This window comes from Oryza sativa, chromosome 11 (genome assembly GCF_034140825.1).
Source record: "Oryza sativa Japonica Group chromosome 11, ASM3414082v1".
Classification (NCBI taxonomy): domain Eukaryota; kingdom Viridiplantae; phylum Streptophyta; class Magnoliopsida; order Poales; family Poaceae; genus Oryza; species Oryza sativa.
The window spans coordinates 26661959-26684450 of record NC_089045.1 but is presented as its reverse complement, the minus strand read 5'-3'; the positions used below and the strand labels follow the sequence as shown (position 1 = coordinate 26684450).

Sequence of the window (22492 nt, the reverse complement as noted above, 5' to 3'; positions counted from 1 at the left end):
TTGTTATTTTTTTAAGGAAATGACATATATTTTGATAATATGTTTGTTCTGCGTTGAAAATATTGATATATTTTTTATAAATTTGATCAAAATTAAAAACGTTGACTAAGAAAAAAAATCAAAGTGACTTATAATATGAATTATAAAACGAAGGGAGTATATGCTTTGCTTATCAATTTTTGGAGGCACCTATAAATTGGGCGCTCGATTATTGTTGTAAAACCAGGCGCAGTTTTGATACTGAACAATTAAAATGTTGAAACACGGTTGGATCGTGGACTAAAACAATTTGTTCTGACACATAAAACATCAAGGTTCAATTATTGTAACATCAACAACAAGAGTCAAAGACAAAAATTGAAACACTTTACATAAAATGTTTCAGTGCTGACAATGGTGAAACACAATCAAATCACACCATGAAACAATTTGCTACAACGTATGAAACAACGTTTTGAATGTATTAAAGCATGAAACAAATTCGAATACATAAAAAAAACAATGAAACACCATCGAAAACCCACTGCAATATTTCAATCTAACTGATGAAACATCATGGTACATGGACTGAAACATCAAAATATTTAAGAGGAAAACCCAGATCTACCTCTTCCTCTACTCGACTGGCCGGTTTGCAACCACATCTGCGTCGACGCCGTGCCGAGCTCCACTGCATCCGCGTAGCTGCCGGCGTTGACGCCGCAGCTCGGCCGTGTCCGCGTGTCCGCCATCATTGACGCCACGTGGAGCTCAGCCCTCATTGTCGACGCCACATGGGGCATGGCCCCTCGTCATCGACGCTGCATGGAGCTCGGTCCGCCGTTTCCAGCGCTGCACGGCGCGACCGAGAACACCGGCCCATTGCTTCGCCGCCTCCGCCTCCGCCGAGGCTCAGCCTCCACCGCCGAGAGCAACGATGCCGTTCTCCGCCGCCACCTAGGCGTAGGTGCGCAGCAGCAACGAGAAAGGGGGAATAGGTGCGGAGAGAGAAGAAGAGGGAGAGAGAGAGAGAGACAGGATGAGGTAATGGATATGGACGTGTGGGACACGGACGTGGGTGCCCGATATTCTCCTTCCCTATCAGGTGCCCGAGTCAGGTCGTTTTCGTTAAATTTTTTTACATGATTTCAGTGCATGATTATCTTTTCTTATTTATTTAATGTGAAGCAATTTTCATGATCGGATGAAGCGAGTGCTGACGTGATAAAAAATATCCTATAGGTAGTGGATTTTAAAGGGAACATTCTCTCGTCATTTTCATGTCATCCAAATAGTTATAAAAGAATTTTAAAAAGTTTAACAAGATATAGATTAATGAATAAGTGGTAAATCACTCCACAAATATTTTCAGAAATATACTATGTTGCATCGGATACACGATTTTCAGAAATATTTTGAGAGATGAACACCGGGTGATCATGGCACTTCCGAACGGCTGTCACATCGACCTCGCATTGGACTGCGAAACAATCGTCTCGAAGATATTCCGATCGCTCCAATTCCTCCCTGGCGATGAAGTCCTTCAATCCCCAGTCATGGCCATGGTAGAACCCATGAACTCCGGCGTCCCGCGACGGCGCCGCCTTGCCGGCGACATCAACCAGGCTGAACCGTGGCCGTCGCTGTCGCTAGGGTGGCCGCCGGCGGCGGCGAGCTGGAGGAAGACGCCGATGTGGTCCCTGTGCTTCTTGTTCTTGCCGTTGGGGTACAGCTGGGGACGCCACGAGTGGCCGCCGGCGTCGAAGACGCACGAGTCGACGTGCTCGCCGTTCCGGAGCACGCCGACGAGGTGCGAGTAGCCGTCGACCCTGAGCACGTGGGAGGTCGTCGACGGCCTGGAGACGATGGCGGAGGCGGTGCGCACGATACGGCCCGCCGCCGCCAATGACATGGCTGGCAGTGTGGACTGGACGGATCGAGAGACGGCGGCCGGCGCCGGAGCAGGAGATGCGGCGGGACGTTGTTGTTGATCTTTGTTGCAACTTTGCAAAAGATCGACACGGTAGCTTACAAAGAAAGAAGGTATAATACGTGATTGAAATCCAACTCTTAATACAATTCCACTTAATTTCACTCAAAATCAGGCTCGAATAAACCTTTGAAACGTGATGTTTTGTGATATCTTTCATATATTCATATTATTGTTATTGTCTAAAATAAATATTACTTACAACTTTTACAATAATAATTGTTTATTCCTAATAATATACCCTTCCAACATCAAGTTTCCACCAAACAAAGGATATGAATTCCCTCCTAATTAAACACTCTCTTATTTCTGTATAGCAAATTCAAATTCCCACATTAATTCCCTTCATCATCTCCGACGGTTAATTTACATGCCTTTTCCCAATTGTTGATTTTACATTATCTTAGCTAGACTACTGTGTCTGTATGTCTATATATGTATTCTATTAGCACATGCGGTGAGGTCCCTGAGAGGCCGGAGGCAGAGGAAGTTTGTGATTTGATTGATTTGTATTGCCGATTTCGAGGAGAGGAGAGCATAGGGATTTCCAAACTGTAAAGATGTGCATCCATAATCTAAAAAATAAACTTTTACCCACACCTTACACTGTCCATTTCAACCACTGGCTTCTAATTATCATGGACACAATTTTTAAATGTTGATTAAATGGTGTGAATTTTAAAGATAGCTTCATATATGAAAGTTCTTCAAAAATTCAAACAAATCAATTTTTTCAAGTTTGTAATAGTTAATACTTATTAGTTTTACGCTAATTGAGTGTCTTCTCAAATAAGCCATGAACAAAATCGCTTGATCATCTCAATCGAACAGAGGTAAGGACGGTGCGTGCAGGTGGGTTGGGACACATATCAATATTGCTCTCTCCGTTCCATATAATAAGTCATTACTAGTCAAACTTATTTATGTTTGATTGAATTTATAGAAAATGTTTGATTAAATGTTGCAGTGGATATTTCGATAGTGTTCCATATTTCTATTTTCGACACACGGGGTTTGTTGATGTTTCAATGGTTCAAAAGCAATGTTTCCGCTAGTGTACTCGTGATATTTCTTTGTGTGTGGATCATTTTTTACAGTGGATTTTAGATAGTGTTTAATATTTTTCATCTTGATGTACAGGTGGCTTGTTTTGATGTACACAAGGTTTAAGTGTTTCAATGGCTTAAATCATTTTGTAGTATATGTTGAACCAAATTGTTTCATCTAGCGATCTCACCGTGTTTCACATTTTTTTTATAAACTGAAATATTCATTCGCTAAGTGGTAAAACATTGTTTTCATAAAAGGTGAAACAACGCCCGAGTTTTTGGGGAAAAATCGGGCGAAAAGGGTGAAACAACGCCCAAGTTTTTGGGAAAAATCGGGCGCCCGATTTGTAGGCGCTTCCCTATTAGAGGCATGTTATGAGGACTTTCGACCGAGACTGCCAAAACCGCTATAGCGAAGCGCCGATCGACGAGCAAGATGCACACCTGGGATGAAACCATAAGGCGAAGCCTAGGAGATTCGCCACCAAGCCGGGAGGCCTTCACCTAAAAGGGCATGTTCGCTAAGTATGGCCTAGGTTAAGGCCCATTAAGGAGTTCTAGGCAAAATAGATCCTTTTTTGCCCTCATAAATGCCCCTATCATAAAGGTATCCTTGTAAATTCCTCTTACCTATTAACCCTAGTATGCATGAGCTTGTACTAAGACTATAAATAATCCCCTAATTAAGGCATGTAACGGGGGATCCAAAAAAATTCCATCATTAATACATATTGTTTTACTTTTCCACTATAAGAGTGAACCACGTTCTTCGACGAACGCAGTTGTCATTCAACAACAAAATGGATTTCTTTTATTATATCACGTTTATTTTTTTTTCATGATTTGATTGTATGATTTCCCTTTTGTCATTTAATGTGAAGCAATTTTCATGATCGGATAAACCGAGTGCTGACGTGATAGCTAGCACGTGAGGTAACATCAATCCATAATAATATCCAAATAATACTATATAAGTGCACCATGTTATATACATAATCCTAAGTAGCTAATTTCATTACGACGCAGTGACCATATAGTATCTATCTACTCTTTATAAAATGGTGTAGAGTGGTGGCGGATCCATCACCATTCCAACTGTCAACTCCCAACTTTTTGTTGAAGAAAAAAAAAGACATATGAGACTAAAGCACCCACATATCAACTACTCCCAGTAATTCTATTTTTTTATGAAAATATATTAATATGAGTCCGAAAAGTTCCACAAATGATTAATAACAAATATGCACATGCTTAAGTTGCTAACAACATATTAATGATATTTTTTTAATAAAGATTCCATTGCAATGCATGGATAAAATGCTATATAGTTACAGCAAAAGCATTAGATATACTATGTTGTATCGGATACACGATTTTCAGAAATATTTTGGGAGATAAACACCGGGTGATCATGGCACTTCCGAACGGTTGTGACATCGACGTCGCATTGGATTGCAAAACAATCATCTCGAAGATACTCCGATCGCTCCAATTCCTCCCTGGCGATGAAGTCCTTGAATCCCCAGTAATGACCATGGTAGAAGCCATGAACTCCGGCGTCCCGCGACGGCGCTGGCTTGCCGGCGACATCAACCAGGCTGAACCGTGGCCGGGCACGCACGCGGCCGTCGCCGTCGCTAGGGTGGCCGCCGGCGGCGGCGAGCTGGAGGAAGACGCCGATGTGGCTCCTGTGTGTTTGGTCGTTGCTGCCATTGGGGTAGAGCTGGAGACGCCAGGAGTGGCCGCCGGCGTCGAAGACGCACGAGTCGACGTGCTCGCCGGGCTGGAGCACGCCGACGAGGTGCGAGTAGCCGTCGACCCTGAGCACGTGGGAGGTCGTCGACGGCCTGGAGACGATGGCGGAGGCGGTGCGCACGATGCGACCCGCCGCCGCTGCCAACGACATGGCTGGCAGTGTGGACTGGACGGATCGAGATACGGCGGCCGGCGCCGGAGCAGGAGATGCGGCGGGGCGTTGATCTTTGTTGCAACTATGCAAAAGATAGGAGATACGGTAGCTTACAAACAGAGAAAGTATTATGCGTGATGAAATCCAACTCTTAATACAATTCCACTTAATTTGACTCAAAATCATGCTCGAATTAATAAACCTTTGAAACGTGCTGTTTTGTGATATCTTTCATATATTCATATTATTATTATTGTCTAAAATAATTATTACTTACCACTTTTACAATAATTGTTTATTCCTAATAATATACCCTTCCAACATCAAATTCCCACGCACCAAACAAAGGATATGAACTCCCTCCTAATTAAACACTCTCTTATTTCTGTATAGCAAAATGAAATTCCCACATTAATTCCCTCCATCATCTCCGACGGTTAATTTCCATGCCTTTTCCCAATTGTTGATTATATTTTAGATTATCTTAGCTAGACTACTGTGTCTGTATGTCTATATATGTATCCTAGTAGCACATGCGGTGAGGTCCCTGAGAGGCCGGAGGCAGAGGAAGTTTGTGATTTGATTTGTATTGCCGATTTCGAGGAGAGGAGAGCATAGGGATTTCCAAACTGTAAAGATGTGCATCCATAATCTAAAAAATATAACTTTTACCCTTCTCACACCTTCCACTGTGCGTTTCAACCACTGGCTTCTAATTATCATGGACACAATTTTTAAATGTTGATTAAATGGTCTGAATTTTAAAGATAGCTTCATATATGAAAGTTCTTCAAAAATTCAAACAAATTATTTTTTTCAAGTTTGTAATAGTTAATACTTATTAGTTTTACGCTAATTGAGTGCCTTCTCAAATAAGTCATGAACAAAATCGTTTGATCTCAATCGAACAGAGGTAAGGACAGTGCGTGCAGGTGGGTTGGGACACATATTAACATTGCTCTCTCCGTTCCATATAATAAGTCATTACTAGTTGTTTGATTAAATTTATAGAAAATGTTTGATTAAATGTTGCAGTGGATATTTCGATAGTGTTCCATATTTCTATTTTCGACACACGGGGTTTGTTGATGTTTCAATGGTTCAAAGGTGGCTTGTTTCGATGTACACGAGGTTTAAGTGTTTCTATAGCTTAAATCGTCTTCGTAGCATACGTTGAACCAAATTGTTTCATCTAGCGATGTCACCATGTTTCACTTTTTTTTCACAAACTGAAAAAAAAGTGAAACATCAACCTAGGCAAAATAGAACCTTTTTTGCCCTCATAAATGCTCCAATCATAAGGGTATCCATGTAAATTTCTCTTACCTGTTAACCGTAGCGTGCATGAGCTTGTACTAAGACTATAAATAGTCCCCTAATTAAGGCATGTAATAGGGGATAAAAAATTCCATCATTAATACATATTGTTTTACATTTCCACTATAAGAGTGAACCACGTTTTTTCGACGAACACAGTTGTCATTCAACAACAAAAGATGGGTTTCCTTTATTATATCAAGTTTATTTTTTCTTCATGATTTCATTGTATGATTCCCTTTTGTCATTTAATGTGAAGCAATTTTCATGATCGGATGAATCGAGTGCTGACGTGATAGCTAGCACGTGAGGTAACATCAATTCATAATATCCAAATAATACAAGTGCACCATATTATATATATAATCCTAAGTAGTTAATTTCATTATGACGCAGTGACTGTATAGTATCTATCTACTCTTTATAAAATGGAGTAGAGTGGTGACGGATCTGCCACCACCCCAACTGTCAACTCCCAACTTTTTGTTAAACAAAAAAAAAGACATATGAGACTAAAGGACCCACATATCAACTACTCCCACTAACTCTATTTTTTTATGAAAATATATTAATATCAGTCCAAAAAGTTCCACAAATGATTAATAACAAATATGCACATGCCAACAACATATTAATGATATTTTTTTAATTAAAATTCCATTGCAATGCATGGATAAAACGCTGCTACCTCCATATTTCAATGTATGACGCCGTTGACTTTTTGTCCAACGTTTGACCATTCGTCTTATTTAAAAAATTTATGTAATTATCATTTATTTTATCGTGAAATGCTCTTTTAAGCATGACATAAATATTTTTATATATATTTGTAAAAAAAATAAATAAAACGAATGGTCAAACATTCGTAAAAAAGTGAACAGCGTCAAACATTAAAATACGGAGAGGAGTATATAGTTACAGCAAAAGCATTATACTACTATGTTGCATCGGATACACGATTTTCAGAAAAATTTTGGGAGATAAACACCGGGTGATCATGGCACTTCCGAACGGTTGTGACATCGACGTCGCATTGGATTGCAAAACAATCATCTCGGAGATATTCCGATCGCTCCAATTCTTCCCTGCTGATGATGCTCTGAAAGCCCCAGCCGTCGCCATGGCCGAAGCTGTGAAATCCAGCGTCGTGAGATGGTGGCGCCGCCGCCGGCTTGTCGCCGGCGCTGTCAACCAGGCTGAACCTTGGCCGGGCACGCACGCGGCCGTCGCCGTCGCTAGGGTGGCCGGCGGCGGCGGCGAGCTGGAGGAAGACGCCGATGTGGCTCCTGTGTGTTTGGTCGTTGCTGCCATTGGGGTAGAGCTGGAGACGCCAGGAGTGGCCGCCGGCGTCGAAGACGCACGAGTCGACGTGCTCGCCGGGCTGGAGCACGCCGACGAGGTGCGAGTAGCCGTCGACCCTGAGCACGTGGGAGGTCGTCGACGGCCTGGAGACAATGGCGGAGGCGGTGCGCACGATGCGACCCGCTGCCGCCGCCAACGACATGGCTGGCAGTGTGCACTAGACGGGTCGGGAGACGGCGGCCGGCCGGCGCCGGAGCAGGAGATGCGGCGGGGCGTTGTTGATCTTCGTTGCAACTTTGCAAAAGATCGACACGGTAAATTACAAACACAGAAAGCATGCATTATTCGTGATGAAATCCAACTCTTAATACAATTCCACTTAATTTGACTCAAAATCAGGCTCGAATTAATAACCCTTTGAAACGTGCTGTTTTGTGATATTTTTCATATATCCATAATGTAATTACTTACAACTTTTACAATAATCGTTTATTCCTAATAATATATCTTCTCTGTTTATCCTTGTTTGACACCGTTGACTTTTGGAGCTAGATCGAACCTAGGGATGCACGTGGGCCGGGTAAACCCATGTACCCAACGACCTAGCCCACGAAACATGGGGTCACAACCTCATTGGCTTACCCATGAAATTTCATGGGCCATCATGGGTCGACCCAATGGAGCATTATGGGCTGACCCTAGCTAGGTTACACACACACCGTCGCACGCATAGGCACCAGCTGTGCCGCCGCCGCCTCCTGACTGCGAAACAAGCTTTGCAGGGAGACATGAGATGGCAACGGGGCTGCACCCGCCGGGTTTCACCACCCCGTCCCGCACCCGCATTGAAGGGAATCGCCCGTCACCCTCCCCATCCCCGCACTTGGGTGCAGGTTCTCCCCCGTCCCCGTCCCCACTGCGGGTACGGGGCACCCGCGGGTCCTCACACCCGACAACATCACCGGAATACAAATTGCAGCAGCAACAATCCCCAATTAACCCCAACTCAGGAAACAAGCGAGCAACACAATAGCAGTGAGACCATCATCAAATCGGCTGATGAAACACAAAATTGACCCAAAGAATAGGAACAACAAACAGATTTCAACTTCAGTGCCTGAAAACAACGTCAAGCTTCCGTGCTGTTAAAGAACAGCAAGTTGTTTCAGTTCATTTCAAACAGAAAGGCAGGAACGTCATGTAGGTAACTAACTCACTCATTCACAGGTACAAATCATCTAGCTGGTTGGTTGGTGATGCGTCGGCACTCGGCACTTGGATTTCGTCCTGGACATGGAGCCAAGATGTTAGATGTCTCGTCTTCTCGGCCGTATGGAAGTTTCACAGTGGAACCTTGCCTCGAACATGCGGACCTGGTTCCCTTGACTCCTGGAAGCATGCGGCGACGACTGCGGCCTGGATCCCTTGTCGTGGTCTCGTGGAGGCGTCGGCCGTCGATCTGGTGTCGCCGTGTCGGCCATTCGGCTTGGACTTTAGGCGGCGAGGTAGGGCATGGATGTGGATGGGAGCGAAGCGGCGAGGATTCTTCTCCGTGCGCTTGGGACCTAGGGTTTTGGCGTGTATATATGTGAACGAGTGATGGGCCTATAGCAGCTGGGCTTTTATTTTCTATGGGCCATGAGGTAGTAGGAATGTAGGATGTGCTATACAGGGCCCCCGTGGGGATTCGGGTACGGGGAGCTTGGGAACGCCCCCGAACCCAGCTCACCTGATGGGGGAATATTTTTCCCGTTAAGACCCCCATGGGTAGAGATGTTAGCCTATTAAGAAACCCTAATGGATGTTTTACCCATCGGGTATTGGGGTTCGGGGCCCCATTGCCATCCCATGAGGATCAGGACGAGTCTGGTTCTATGGCTATCAACGGCTGCCCATTAGCTGCTACTACATCCGTTTCACAATGTAAGTCATTCTAGCATTTCCTATATTCATATTGATGCTAATGAATCTAGAGACATTAGATTCATTAGCATCAATATGAATATGGGAAATGCTAGAATGACTTACATTGTGAAACGGAGGAAGTAGCTCATGCTGCTAGAAGACATAGTTGGCCAAAGAATACTAGTCGTACAACGGGTAGAATGATTGAGAGCAAGTACTATAAGCATCTAAAACACAAGCCCCTAGATGCCACATATGCATAAATGGTGAGGTGGAGGAGAGAAGAAAAAAGAGAAAAAATGAGCCACCCCGCATGCAAGGGACAACCTCTTTACAAACTTTAAAAAAGAAAGAGAAAATAGTGATGTAAATTGGATGAAAATGAATAAAACAAATAGTTATGTTGTATTGGACTAGTATATATTGGAGGCAATATATAAGTATATGTTGCCTTCTAATTAACTAGTTGATTATGTGAATAATATTAGAGGTGGCAATCACCTCTACTATAAAACTTGCTCTAATGAAGCAGGTTTCAGCAGCGTAAATGGGAGCTCATCTCCCAAAGAAAATCTGCAAATATATGTGTCCAGGCCGACACCCCAAACATAGGACTTTGTCTGGAAAATTAAACAGAGCGTCGCCAAAAGTTCAGTTCTTTACGTGGCTCATAGCGAAAGTGAGGTCATCAACCAAAAAAAATATTGATAAGAAAATAATAATGTCGTCTCCTATGTGTGACCTCGTGAAAGAGAAGATGAAGCTGCCCTCTACATATGTGCCTCCAATGCCCTTTCTTTTGCTAGACAACTTGCTTCTGTTTTGCTAAACAATAATTCACTTGGCGTGCATATCCAGCCCATCGAGTGAACTAGAACCAAAAAGGTAGGAAACCCATGTTTTCAGAATTTTGGAAGCAACATTGTTTATTTGAATCTTAAACTCGCCTAAACTGAGGATTTGATTAATTTGGAAACATTTTTAATTTCCCCCTTCAATTCCCCTTTCAATCCCCTCCGACTCTAGGTCATATGTTATGTTAGAAATTTGGTCATAATTCGGCATATTTTAATCCAAAATATTAAGACCATAAACATGACATTTGCAATATGAGTAGATCTAGTGACAGTGCTAGATGTATACAACTTGAGTATGCTTAATATGAAATAAGCATCAACATTTACATAGTAACGCAATGCTGCCATTGCGAAGAGTATTAACAAAGAAACATTTAATAGAATCAGGAGAATGAAAGTATACCCCGAGAACGTCCCACCGCTGGATTTTGAGGCAGTATTGCCTCCGTTGATGTCGTTCATCATTTTGTCTCCAATCTCCATCGACATCTTGGTGAAGGCGTCGATGCAGCAGCAGTAGCCGTGAAGAACAAGAGCACTCGTGCTTGAAGTGCTACCCAAAAACTTGATCGCCCACCTACCCGTGCAGGTTCTTAAGCGGATGAAGTTTTGGAGGCACCTGCTCGTCCCGTACACCTGTGCGCGCAAGTGAACAGAACCTGCTCGTCCCGTACACATGTGCGCGCAGGTGAACAGAACCGGGGAAGGATTCTGTAGCTCAGGAACAGAGGAGGAGGAACTCGAAGTGCAAGAGAGGTCGGGAAGAACTCCATCCGTCCTTCTGGTCGCTGCGGAGTATATATATGCGAGCGCGAGAGTAACGTTCGGAGTCATTAACCGCGGTGTTTAATTTCGAAACCGACGCGCTCGTTAATACGGAATCAATTCACGGCGTTTAATTCCGTAACCGACGGAATCAATTCACGACGTGGAGGAGGAACTCGAAGTGCAAGAGAGGTCGGGAAGAACTCCATCCGTCCTTCTGGTCGCTGCGGAGTATATATATGCGAGCGCGAGAGTAACGTTCGGAGTCATTAACCGCGGTGTTTAATTTCGAAACCGACGCGCTCGTTAATACGGAATCAATTCACGGCGTTTAATTCCGTAACCGACGGAATCAATTCACGACGTTTGTGTTTATTACCGTCCGTTACAAAACGAGAGAGCGCAGCTGTCTGCCTCGCCTCGCCCCGTCTAGTTATCCGCGCACCATCTCAACCGGTCAACAGAGACTCTCCACTTGCTCTGTATTTAAGTTGAGACCTCTTCACTTAGATTTTCAAGGTGGTATTATTACCCATAGCACTTAATGTTGGCCAATGGAATTTATTAGGATTTAATTGGGCCTAGCCCATTAATCTAACATGTTACCTGTCCTGTAATCTTGATCTATCTTTTGTAATTGAAAATTCAGGTGTGAAACTCTTCTCTCTGATGATTTGTCCAACAAAAAAATTGCTTCCAAACTTTTTGATTCGACATAATGTGGATCTCCAAGCTAGTATTGCGATGTGTGCTCGTTAAATGGAATCACATATGCGGTCAGAAAACACGGAGACCTATATCTTGAGACACGGAAAATGCAATAATAGAACTCAAAATACAAAGTAATAAAATAAATCTAGGTCCCCAGTGAAGCCTAAGAAAACAGTTATAGCATGGGCACAGATATAGTGCTCTGCTTTTTTGAAGCCATTAAGATAAAACAGAAATGCTATAAATTATCACTACAAATGAATAAAATATATAACCTTAATCTGAGGTTTCATGCTTAAAGAATAGTACCGGCTTTCAATTGGAAGCAAGCTCAAAATTATTAAATAAATAAAATGTGAAACCAGACCATACATGAAAAATCTAGGAGAAAATTTCAGGTAGATGGTGAACACCCGAAGGGTAACTACTGCATTAATGCTGTCTCAATTCATAACTGAATGTAAAGTAAGCAAATAGCAATAGTGCAGCCGCTGTATCTTACACAAATGTCAAGCATATACATTATCGGTTTGCAAGTTTGATGAAAATTATATCTAGTTTATATATCATATCAAACGGCGGGAGACTTTTACACAAAGATACCAAACATGGGCACATTTTCAAGCTCCAACTATTGCTCAGTTACAGAACAAACAAATTAAAAGCCAAGGCAGCACACAATGAAACATCAAGTTTGTATCCCCCAGTACTGTACACTACTAGACGGTAAAACCTGACGGTCCACCCATAGAAGGTAAAATCTATTTTCCTGATGGTTTTCGGCATACAGGCTAGCCCTCGAATTTGGTAGTGACAGTGGGCTAGTGGCCACCCAAGGAACCAGCCGGCCCATTGATACATCACAAATCAATTAAAGGAACAAAATATTTGCTTCTACCAAGGAACCAGAAGTATACGTACCTAGTTAATAAGATAACATATGATTCGATGAGCCTCTGGGAAGCCATTGATTATTATCAAGTACTATAGTTATATACCTTGAATAGATGAAATTGCAGATGATGAACTAAATAGCAGGGGTTATTTTGTGCTCGGTATGGGGGGACTGGTGATCTCTTCTTGTTGCTCCATGGAGTAGCCCCGTTCCTCATGTCCTTCTGTCACCATCATTTTCCCAGCCAATCTGACCATATGTTGTGAGGAGCAGTTGGGAAGTAGGCTTGCTTCGTTCTTGATGGCGGCCTCAACTGCCTCTACCTCCTCAACCCTCGCGCCTTGGCAGTGAATATATAAACACTGAGTTCCTTAAGGGTTGAGAGGTGGTGGATGCCCAGATTTCGATTGGCACATGCATACTCTGTGGAATGTGGCTTGATTCTAAACGAGATGTATTCAAGCTTTAGCATGGCTCCAGCGTGGAACATCATATCAGTGGCAGAAAAATACAAGTCTAGACACTTCAGACATCTGAACTTATTTCTGTTTATGCTAAACCTTTCAGTGGTGTCATGTGCGTACAACCTTAACATAAGAGAAAGCAAGGCAGGCAAGTCTCCAAGGATAACCAACACATAAAAATTTCAACCGCCACAGTTTAACTATACTTTTGGGCAGTTCCTTTGTACCAATACCATGAGGTAGATCCAATGTCTCCAAAAACAACAGTTCTCCTACGTGCACTGTCCGGTTGTGCCTGTTTACCTGCTGCAGGAAGCAGCCGTTGCCCTGCCGTCGATTCTTTGTGTACACTCTCGAAAGACAGCTGTTTTAGCTAGTAATAAATATGTTAAGCAAGATTTTAAAATATTACTATACTACGTACTGTGTTCTTTTATTAACCGTAGAGAAAACGAGTATGTGGAGAAAACAAAGACGAGGGAGTATTACTAGATCAAAGCGTGGTATCGACAACCACTCGGCTTGTTCCTTTTGCGCCCAGGATCTGAAAATGACGAACCACATCCTCCTTGACTACGTGTTCGCTCGCCAGGTCTAGCACCAAGTTCTTTCCCCTGCTGGTTGGCTAGACCTCGTTCCTTGCCACGGCTGCTCTCTTTAGGTTTGGTGGCAGTCGTCTAGGACCTGCCTAAGCATATGTGTGACCTCGTCAAACAGAAGATGAAGCTATGACCCATACATATGTGCCTCCAATGCCCTTTCTTTTGCTAGACAACTTGCTTCTTTTTTGCTAAACAATAATTCATTTGGCATGCATATCCAGCCCATCACGTGAACTATAACCAAAACGGTAGGAAACCCATTTTTTTTTCAGATTTTTAGAAGCGACCAGTTGTTCATGAGAATCTTAAGCTGGCCTAAACAGGGGCTTTGTTTAATTAGGAGGCGTTTTTCCCCCTTCCCCCTTCAATCACTGTAACCTTCCGACTCTAGGGTCATGTAATCTTGATCACTCTTTCGTAATTGAAAATTCAAGTGCGGAACTCTTCTCTCCCATGATTTGACAAAAAAAATGCTTCCAAATTTTTGATTCGACATAATGTGGATCTCCAAGCTTGTATTGCGGTGTGTGCTCGTTAAATGGAATCATATGTGCGTTCAGAAAAACATGGAGACCTATATCTTGAGACAAGGAAAACTCAATAATATAATTGAAAATAGAAAGTAAGAAACTAAATCTGGGTCCCCAGTGAAGCCTAACATGGGCACAGATATAGCGCTCTGCTTTTTTGAAATCATTAAGATAAAACATAAATGCTATAAATTATCACTACAAATTAATAAGATATATAACCTTAATCTGTGGTTTCATGCTTAAATAATAGTACCGGTCTTTCAATTGGCAACAAGGCCAAAATTATTAAATTTATAAAATGTGAAACCAGATCATCCATGAAAATATGTTGAACACCCAAAGGGTAACTACTGTATCAATGATGTCTCAATTCATGACTGAATATAAAGTAAGCAAATAGCATTAGTGCACAGCAGCTGTATCTTATACAACAGTCGAGCATTCATTATCAATTTGCACGTTTGATGAAAATGATATCTAGTTTATATATCATATCAAACGTCCAGAAACACAAAGACACCAAACATGGGCACATTTTCAAGCTCCAATTATTGCTCAGTTACAGAACAAAGAAACTAAAAGCCTAGGCAGCACACAACGAAACGTACAAGAAGTTTGCATCCCCCAGCACTATAGTAGCCACCCAAGGAACCAGCCGGCCAATTGATACATCACAAACCAATTAAAGGAACAAATATATATGTGCTTCTGCCAACAAGGAACCGGAAGTATACATAACTAATAATAAGATAACATATGATCAGATGAGCCTCAGGGAAACCATTGATTGTTATCAAATACTATACTAGTTACGTACCTTGAATAGATGAAATTGCAGATGAACTATGTGGCAGGGGTTATTGTGTGCTCGGTATGGGGATTAGTGATCTCTTCTTGTTGCTCAATCGAGTGGCCCCCTTCCTCCCATCCTTCCTCCCGCGATATGTCGATATCCTCCAATCCTTCCTCCCGCGATATGCGGATATGTTGTATGTAGCAGTTGGGAAGTAGGCTTGCTTCGTTCTTGATGGCGGCCACAACTGCCTCCACCTCCTTAGCTGTCGCGCCTTGGCAGTCAATATAGACATTGAGTGCCTTAAGGGTTGAGAGGTGGTGGATGCCCAGATTTCGATTGGCACATGCATACTTTGTGGAATGTGCCTTGATTGTAAAGTTGATGTCTACAAGCGTTGGCATGGCTCCAGCGTGGAACATCATATCACTAGCCGAACAATCCAAGTTTAGAGACTCTAGACATCTGAACTTATTTCTGTATATGCTAAACCTTTTTGTGTTGTCAAATGCGGACACTAACAAAAGAGAAAGCAAGGCAGGTAAGTCTCCTAGGATCTCAAGGGTTTCTTGCGTCACTTGTTGGATTCTAATGTCCAGATAGGTCAGGTTGGCCAGTGACGCCGGCCTCTCAGGAATCCCATGGAGAAGGAGAGGACGGATGTGTAATTCTTGCAGGAGATAAGACGGCGAGGATGAAAAATCCAAATTGATATAAGCAGAACCCAACTGCCAGTAACTATCAAAATACAAATATCTAAGATTGTAACTAAGGAGTTTGTTGAGCGATGAAGTTAACGTATCCAAGTGTTTTGATTTATGATTGTTCTCGTCAGTAATGGACAAACTTAGGTGAAGTATCCTAAGTTTGGTCAGCGTTCCCAACTGTTCCAAGGAGTTTATTGAGCTCAAATTGTCCTCTTTTGTTGATACTGCTAGTTCCTCTAGAGCTTGCATATTCCCGACTCCATCCGGCAGTCTTGCATCATGAACGTGTAAAAATTTCAACCGCCGCAGTTTAACTATGCCTTTGGGCAGCTCCTCTGTACCAATACCACGAGGTAGATCCAATATCTCCAAAAACAGCAGTTCTCCTATTTCTTCAGTAAGATGTGTAACTAGATCAATCCGTAAGTACCGCAACTGAAGTAGCTTCCCAATTCCACAAATCTCCATCATCTTATTACCACTCTCTATATGAAGCACTCTGAAAACATTCAAGTCAGAAATAGGAAGCATCTGTTCCCTGTATCCAAATATGCTCACTGATCTAACATTACAAGTTACCATGGAACACATTGGCATCACATTTTCTTGGCCACGGTAGTCAAGTAAAAGTCGACGAACTTTTCCTTGGGACACTAGCGAATTTGGATCACTGAAAACTGTAACAAAGTTTTCTTCAATTGCCTTGGATACAATGAGATCAAGAATAATATCATGCACACGACAAGTCCTTATACGATCGTCAAATAACATTTTTTCTGGTTGGATCAAACTTCTGTTGATAAGTTCATTTAAATAGAATTCCCCTTCCTCCATTATGTTTCTCCCACAATTTACCTTGATGAACCCTTCTGCTCTCCACCTCCTTAACAACTGCTGCACATCGATCTCACAATCTTCTGGGTACATACTGAAATATTTGTAAGCGAAAACTCAAAATCCCTTATATCGTGGGACGGAGGGAGTGGGAAAGGGCAGGGCCCAGGCTCCACTAAGCCTGAGAGAATATTGTGCTTTATTCACATTTCACGCGCCTGGTGTGAACTAACAGCGAGGCTTTCTGCGATGCTGCCGGCCAATAGTGACCCTGCTTGACTAATGGCATAAAAAGCTTGGTAGGGAATTGATACTGAATTACCAGTCACTGGATAAGAAAGACATCGTTATAGGCCTGTACAAGCATTTGTCTCAAGAGAGCATTATAAAGATCAAATGATGAGATAAGGTAGAGAAGTGAGGGCTGATGAGAGAGTGGATGAACAATATCTATATAAACTCAAAAACAGTACAAAAACAAGCACTAGATTAGTAGTAAGCAAATGAAGTAAAAAATATTATGGTTTATTAGGGCAAGTGTGCTAGAGGTAATTTGTTGTGTATGTTATTAATAAAGATTAGGCGAGAATAAATACCGGATGTTATTATGTTTAGAAAAAATCACTGGTGTTGTGGGTGGAAACAAATAGATTTTTGGGATCACCTATACATTTGTCGATAAATTTTCTTTTAAAAATTTGACAGATATAATTATAGTATAATATAATTTGTCTGTGATTGTATGTAACATGCAAAAAAATCTCTCTGTAACATGTTATTTCGATGAAACGGAGGTCGTGAAAACGAATTCTCACATATGTGCACATAGTGACTTTTTTCCTTCTTTACTTGAACAAATCTTGAAACGGTTTAAAATTATATGCAAGTTACATTGTAGTTACATACAAGTTACAATGTAAATGATGATGAAGATTAGCCCGTAATCGCATCACTTGTACAGATGGTTTTGCTGTATTGGGCCTTGTTTAGTCACCGTCATTTTTGCGGGCGGGCCATCTTCTAATTGGGCCCGTAGGCTGTTCACGACACTTTCGACGTCGCACCGGACGGTGACGCATTCCCCGCGCTCGCCGGCGCCGCTCCCGAACACGGCCGTCCTCGGCGGTGGCTCGTACTACTCGCGCGCGCGGCGCGGCCGTCTTGGTCGACCAGGCTAATTTTGCACTTCAGTTGGTCCTGCTGTTCTGTTCTTGCCGAAGAGCCATCTAGCTCCAGCAATAGATATATATATACATGGGTGTCTTCAATCTTAATCTTCAATGTCAACACTTCATTGCAATTTTAATTATACTTTGAGTACTGTTCATTTATGTCATGTTATATTATTCAACATGGCTCATTTATTTTTCTCGATCACACAGCTGTTGAAACAGCGAGCTACTTCTGGTGAAAATAATTTCCATCACCAAATTCAATACTCAACTGCGTGACCCAGGTTATTTGTTACACCAATTTCCCTGACAACTCAAAAATTGTCACAAGGTATTCCTTCCATTTCAAGTTATAAAATATATTGATTTTGGTCAAAATCAAACTGTTTTAAGTTTGATTAAGTTTGTAGACAAATATAGTAATTTTTATAATACTAAATTAGTGCCATCAAATTAATAATTAAATATATTTTCATAATAAATTTCTTGGGTTGAAAATATTACTACTTTTTTCTATAAACTTGGTTAAACATAAAACAGTTTGACTTTGACCAAAGTCAAAACGTCTTATAATCTGAAACGGAGGGAGTAGTAACTGTGATGAAAATTACTATATAGTTACAGTGATGATTTTTATCATCACTGAAAAGCCAATCCTGCGAAAAGCACCTAGTCACTTAGAAGCTTCTTAAGTATTCCCTCATTCCCTAAATATTTGACACCGTTGACTTTTTTAAACATATTTGACCGTTCGTCTTATTCAAAAACTTTTATGAAATGTGTAAAACTATATGTATATATGAAAGTATATTTAACAATAAATCAAATTATACGAAAAGAATTAATAATTACTTAAATTTTTTAAATAAGACGAACGGTCAAATATTTTTAAAAAAGTCAACGGCGTCAAAAAAAAAAAAAGAACAAGACTAGTGGTAAAGCTCTCAGAATGACGCCATCCATTATCCATGAGTGCATCGATCAGAGCACAACAAAGTCTCATTTGTCCAAAAAAAAAAAAACTCAAAAGCTACAAAGCCTACCGCTATACCATGGCATAACCTCCCACAATGATGGATCGGTCGGCAAAGGCCACATTCAGACGAAGTACCGTCACCGATACTGACGGTAATAATTAGCCGTGTAGTGTACAAGAGCTACGAATGACAGCGGCTTTGACGACTGCACTAATCAAACTCTTACAGGGAAATTTCGGAAATTTTAGTTCTATCGGAACCCCCACTACTACGGTACCAATTCTCCCGTGCGGGCTAAACGATTTTTGCGTGCAGTTGACAGCCCACACGCACCCAGTCGTCTGGGAAAATCGCGATTTTCACGTGCGGGTGGCGCACCCGCATGCAAAAATCAGATTTAAGCGCCCGCACGGAAAAACAAAAAATAGAAAAAAAATAAAAAAAACCCTAACCCTAAGCCGCCGCTGCCTAGACGAGGCCCGCCGCCATCGCCCCCGCGGTCGTCGGCTACGGATCCGCTGCCCGCTCCTGTCACCGGCACCGGATCCGTAGTCGCACATCGACACACAATAGATCTCACATCAATTCCAAGAACACATCCCACATAAGCAACGAATGAACTCCAAGAATGCTTCTCACAAATCACAAACAGTCACAAATAACAAAGAGAGAAGGAGGGGGAGAGTTAGATCCGCCGGTCGTCGACGCCGTCGCACCTCCTACCGGCGGCCCCACCTCCACGCCGGCCGCTTACGCCGCCGCACCTCCAACCGGCGCCGCACCTCCAGATCCGGTGCGGGCCACCTCCATCCCACCGCTGAGGGAAGCGGGCCTCCTCCCTCACGCCGCCGTTCCGCTGGATATGCAAGGGGGGAGGGGAGGGGCCACCGTGGTGGCCCGCCGCTGCTGCCTCCCGCTCCCGTCGCCCGCCGCCGCTATTGCCCACCTGCAGTCGAGGGAGAGGGAAGGAGGCGCCGCGCGCGCCTGCTGTCACCGCCGACCGAATGACGATAGGAGAATGGGAGAGTGGGAGGAGAGGAGTCGAGTGGGAGAGAGGGAGGTGGGAGGAGAGGAGCGGGCGGAGGGGAAGGTGAGGGAACGACAGGCGCGTGATGAATTAAAAGGGATGGGCTATTTTCGCATGCGGCTGAAAAAATGCTTATTTTCGTGTGCGGTTGGCTTAAGCCGCCCGCACAGGATAACGCGTTTTCCCGTGCGGGCGACGGCCCGGCGCCGGTCCTCCTATTTTTCCGTGCAGTTCCACTTACGGACCGTATGGAAAAGGGAGCGGCGTCCAGGAAAATAGATCATGTAGTAGTGCCCCCCACCCCCCTACGGACGATACGATATAATTTCAGCCAAAATTTTTATTTTTTTCATTTTTTTTATGAATTCGGTAATATTTTGTTCAAATTTGGTCAAATTTTATTCAAAAATTCATAATATTTCGACCACCCCCAATACAAATCAGCAAACCGAAACATTTAACCCTGATCACATCTTCAGCTCGATCTCCAGCAGTCTTGACATCTTCTTCCATTCCTCTCTACGTTCAGCTGCATCTTCTACTCCAGCCGATCAGCTTGTACCGTTCTTTCGCATTTCCCCAATCGCAGATACCGAACTGGTGCACATAGTGCACCTGCAACGCTGGCCAATCAAGTGACATCTCCCCAAAACGCCTTAAGCAGCAGTCACTCCTACACTCTGCACAAACATCTGAAAATTGTCATGGTTGATGCACTTCATGTTGAAAATGCGATGAGTCGTGAGAACTGTGTACCCCGGCACCATCCATCCGTTGTTGCGTGTCGGATCCACTCCCGATGCTTCCCAAGCCTACATGCATTTCACCCTTTTCCCGTGTGCAATTTTCTAACAATCGTAGCAGTTCATGCAGAAGCTTATTATCTCATCTAAGGGCCTAGTTTTGCACTTCAGTTGGTCATGCTGTTTTGTTCATGCCAAAGAGCAATGTAGCTCCAGCAATATATATTCATGGGTGTCTTCAGCCTCAATCTTCAGTGTCAACACTTTATTGCGATTTTGTACTATGAGTACGTACAGTTCATTTATGTGATGTTCTATTATTCGAACATGCCACTGGTGGAGAAACCATCTTTGGTCGGTCGACCCAAATCCACATATAATCCCGGTTCCATTAAAAACCGGGACTAAAAACGATTTTTAGTTCCGGTTTATAAGCGTAACAGGACTAGATGATCTTTATTCCCGGTTAGGGTTACCAACCGAGACTAAAGATCAAGTTGTCTCTATGTCAGATCGTGTCAGGCGGCTAGGATCTTAACTGGGACTAAAGATCTAACTTTATTCCCGAGTGGTGTTACTAACCGGGAATAAAAATCAACACGTACTAATAATCCCTATTACTTATCCTCTTTTCCCGTCCACACAACGAACTCTTTCTCTATCTCTTTTTTCCTCTCTAACTCCCTATCCTTATCCTTTCTTCTTCCTTCTTCCTTAGTTCTTCTTCTTCCTTAGCCCGCTTGGATCGGAGCGAGAGAGGCCAGCCGCTTGGAGAGAGAGCGGGCTGGGCAGCAGCCGGCGCAGCGGCGCGGATGGACAGGCGGCGGTGGCCGGCCGGCGCGGAGGGGAAACCGGCGCGACGGCGGGCAGCAGCGCGGAGGGCCGCGGCGGCGGCGCGGGGGCTGGCCGGCGCTGAGGGGAGGCGGCGCGGCGGCGGGCAGCGGGCGGCGGCGGCGCGGCGTCGGGCAGCGCCGCAGGGGTCGGCCGGCGCGGAGGGGAGGCGGCACGGCAGCGGGCGGGCGGGCGGCGCGGCGGGGCCGCGTGGCGGTGGCCGGCCGGCCAGCGTGGAGGCTAGGCGACAGCGGTCGGCCGGCTCCTCTGTTATTGTTTTTTCTTTTTTTTAAGAATTTGTGATTTATTGCAGGATCATGTGATGAATTTGATTTGTGTGTGATGTGAACTTGTGATGAATTTTGTAGAAACTTGTGATGTAATTTGATTTGTGTGTAATTTTTTTTAGGATTTGTGATATAATTTTTTAGAACTTTAAGATTTGTGATGTGGACTTGAGATCTTACTTCGATTTGGGATATGCATACCACCCATATTCAGGAGAAAATAAAAAAGATATGCATACCACCCAGATTCGGGAGAAAATAAAAAAGGAAAAAAAAACCTAGTCCCGTTGTTGTTACCAACCGGGACTAAAGATCATTTCAACCAGGACTAAAGATGGGCATCTTTAGTCCCGAATTGCTACTCCCGGTTGGAAACCCGGGACTAAGGGGGTTCCCAACCAGGAGTAAAAAGATTTCTCTACCAGTGTGCATGGCTCATATATTTTTCTTACAGCTGTTGAAACAGCGAATTGAACTACTTCTGGTGAAAATAATCTCCATCACCTAGTTCAATACTCAACCATGACCCAGGTAGTTTGACATGAAGTTTGTGTACATATACAGGTCACGTTCTTATTCGCATAATGTTAATCAGATATCAACCAGTCAGCAGTCTTACACATTAACTATGTAAAAATTCACTAGGTTGGAATTTTAATTTTAAAACATGGAATACTGATTTGTTCAGCATATGTTCCTAGCTATTAAAATAATGTAGACTGATCTCACTACTGGAGAAACCATATTTGATTGGTCACCTAAAATTCACAATAGTCCTGGTTCGAATAGGAACCGGAACTAAAGATTATTTTTTATCCCGGTTAAAAACTTTTTGATCTTTAG

General features: G+C 43.1%; 1 protein-coding gene, 1 long non-coding RNA gene and 1 other non-coding gene across 3 annotated transcripts; all 3 read right to left on the bottom strand.

The window, feature by feature from the left end:
- Positions 1-4369: 4369 nt before the first annotated feature.
- LOC112936838 (BTB/POZ and MATH domain-containing protein 5-like) lies at positions 4370-4924 on the bottom strand. The gene has a single exon (XM_026021165.2). It carries the CDS (start codon positions 4922-4924, stop codon positions 4370-4372), a length of 555 nt encoding a protein of 184 aa, XP_025876950.1.
- A 3658-nt stretch (positions 4925-8582) lies between these two features.
- On the bottom strand, positions 8583-9102 carry LOC107279436 (uncharacterized). Its single transcript, XR_003239258.2, has 2 exons — positions 8764-9102; positions 8583-8688 (listed from the first exon to the last, which is right to left on the bottom strand). It is a non-coding gene; the product is annotated as an uncharacterized lncRNA (long non-coding RNA).
- A 5520-nt stretch (positions 9103-14622) lies between these two features.
- LOC107279307 (uncharacterized) lies at positions 14623-15244 on the bottom strand. The gene is made up of 2 exons (XR_010737393.1): positions 15096-15244; positions 14623-15016 (listed from the first exon to the last, which is right to left on the bottom strand). It is a non-coding gene; the product is annotated as an uncharacterized protein (transcript).
- Between the last annotated feature and the right edge of the window lie 7248 nt (positions 15245-22492).

What these genes read in the sequence shown, in the direction of transcription:
- LOC112936838 (XM_026021165.2), bottom strand. Translation starts at nt 4,924, where the DNA reads ATGTCGTTGGCAGCGGCGGCGGGTCGCATCGTGCGCACCGCCTCCGCC.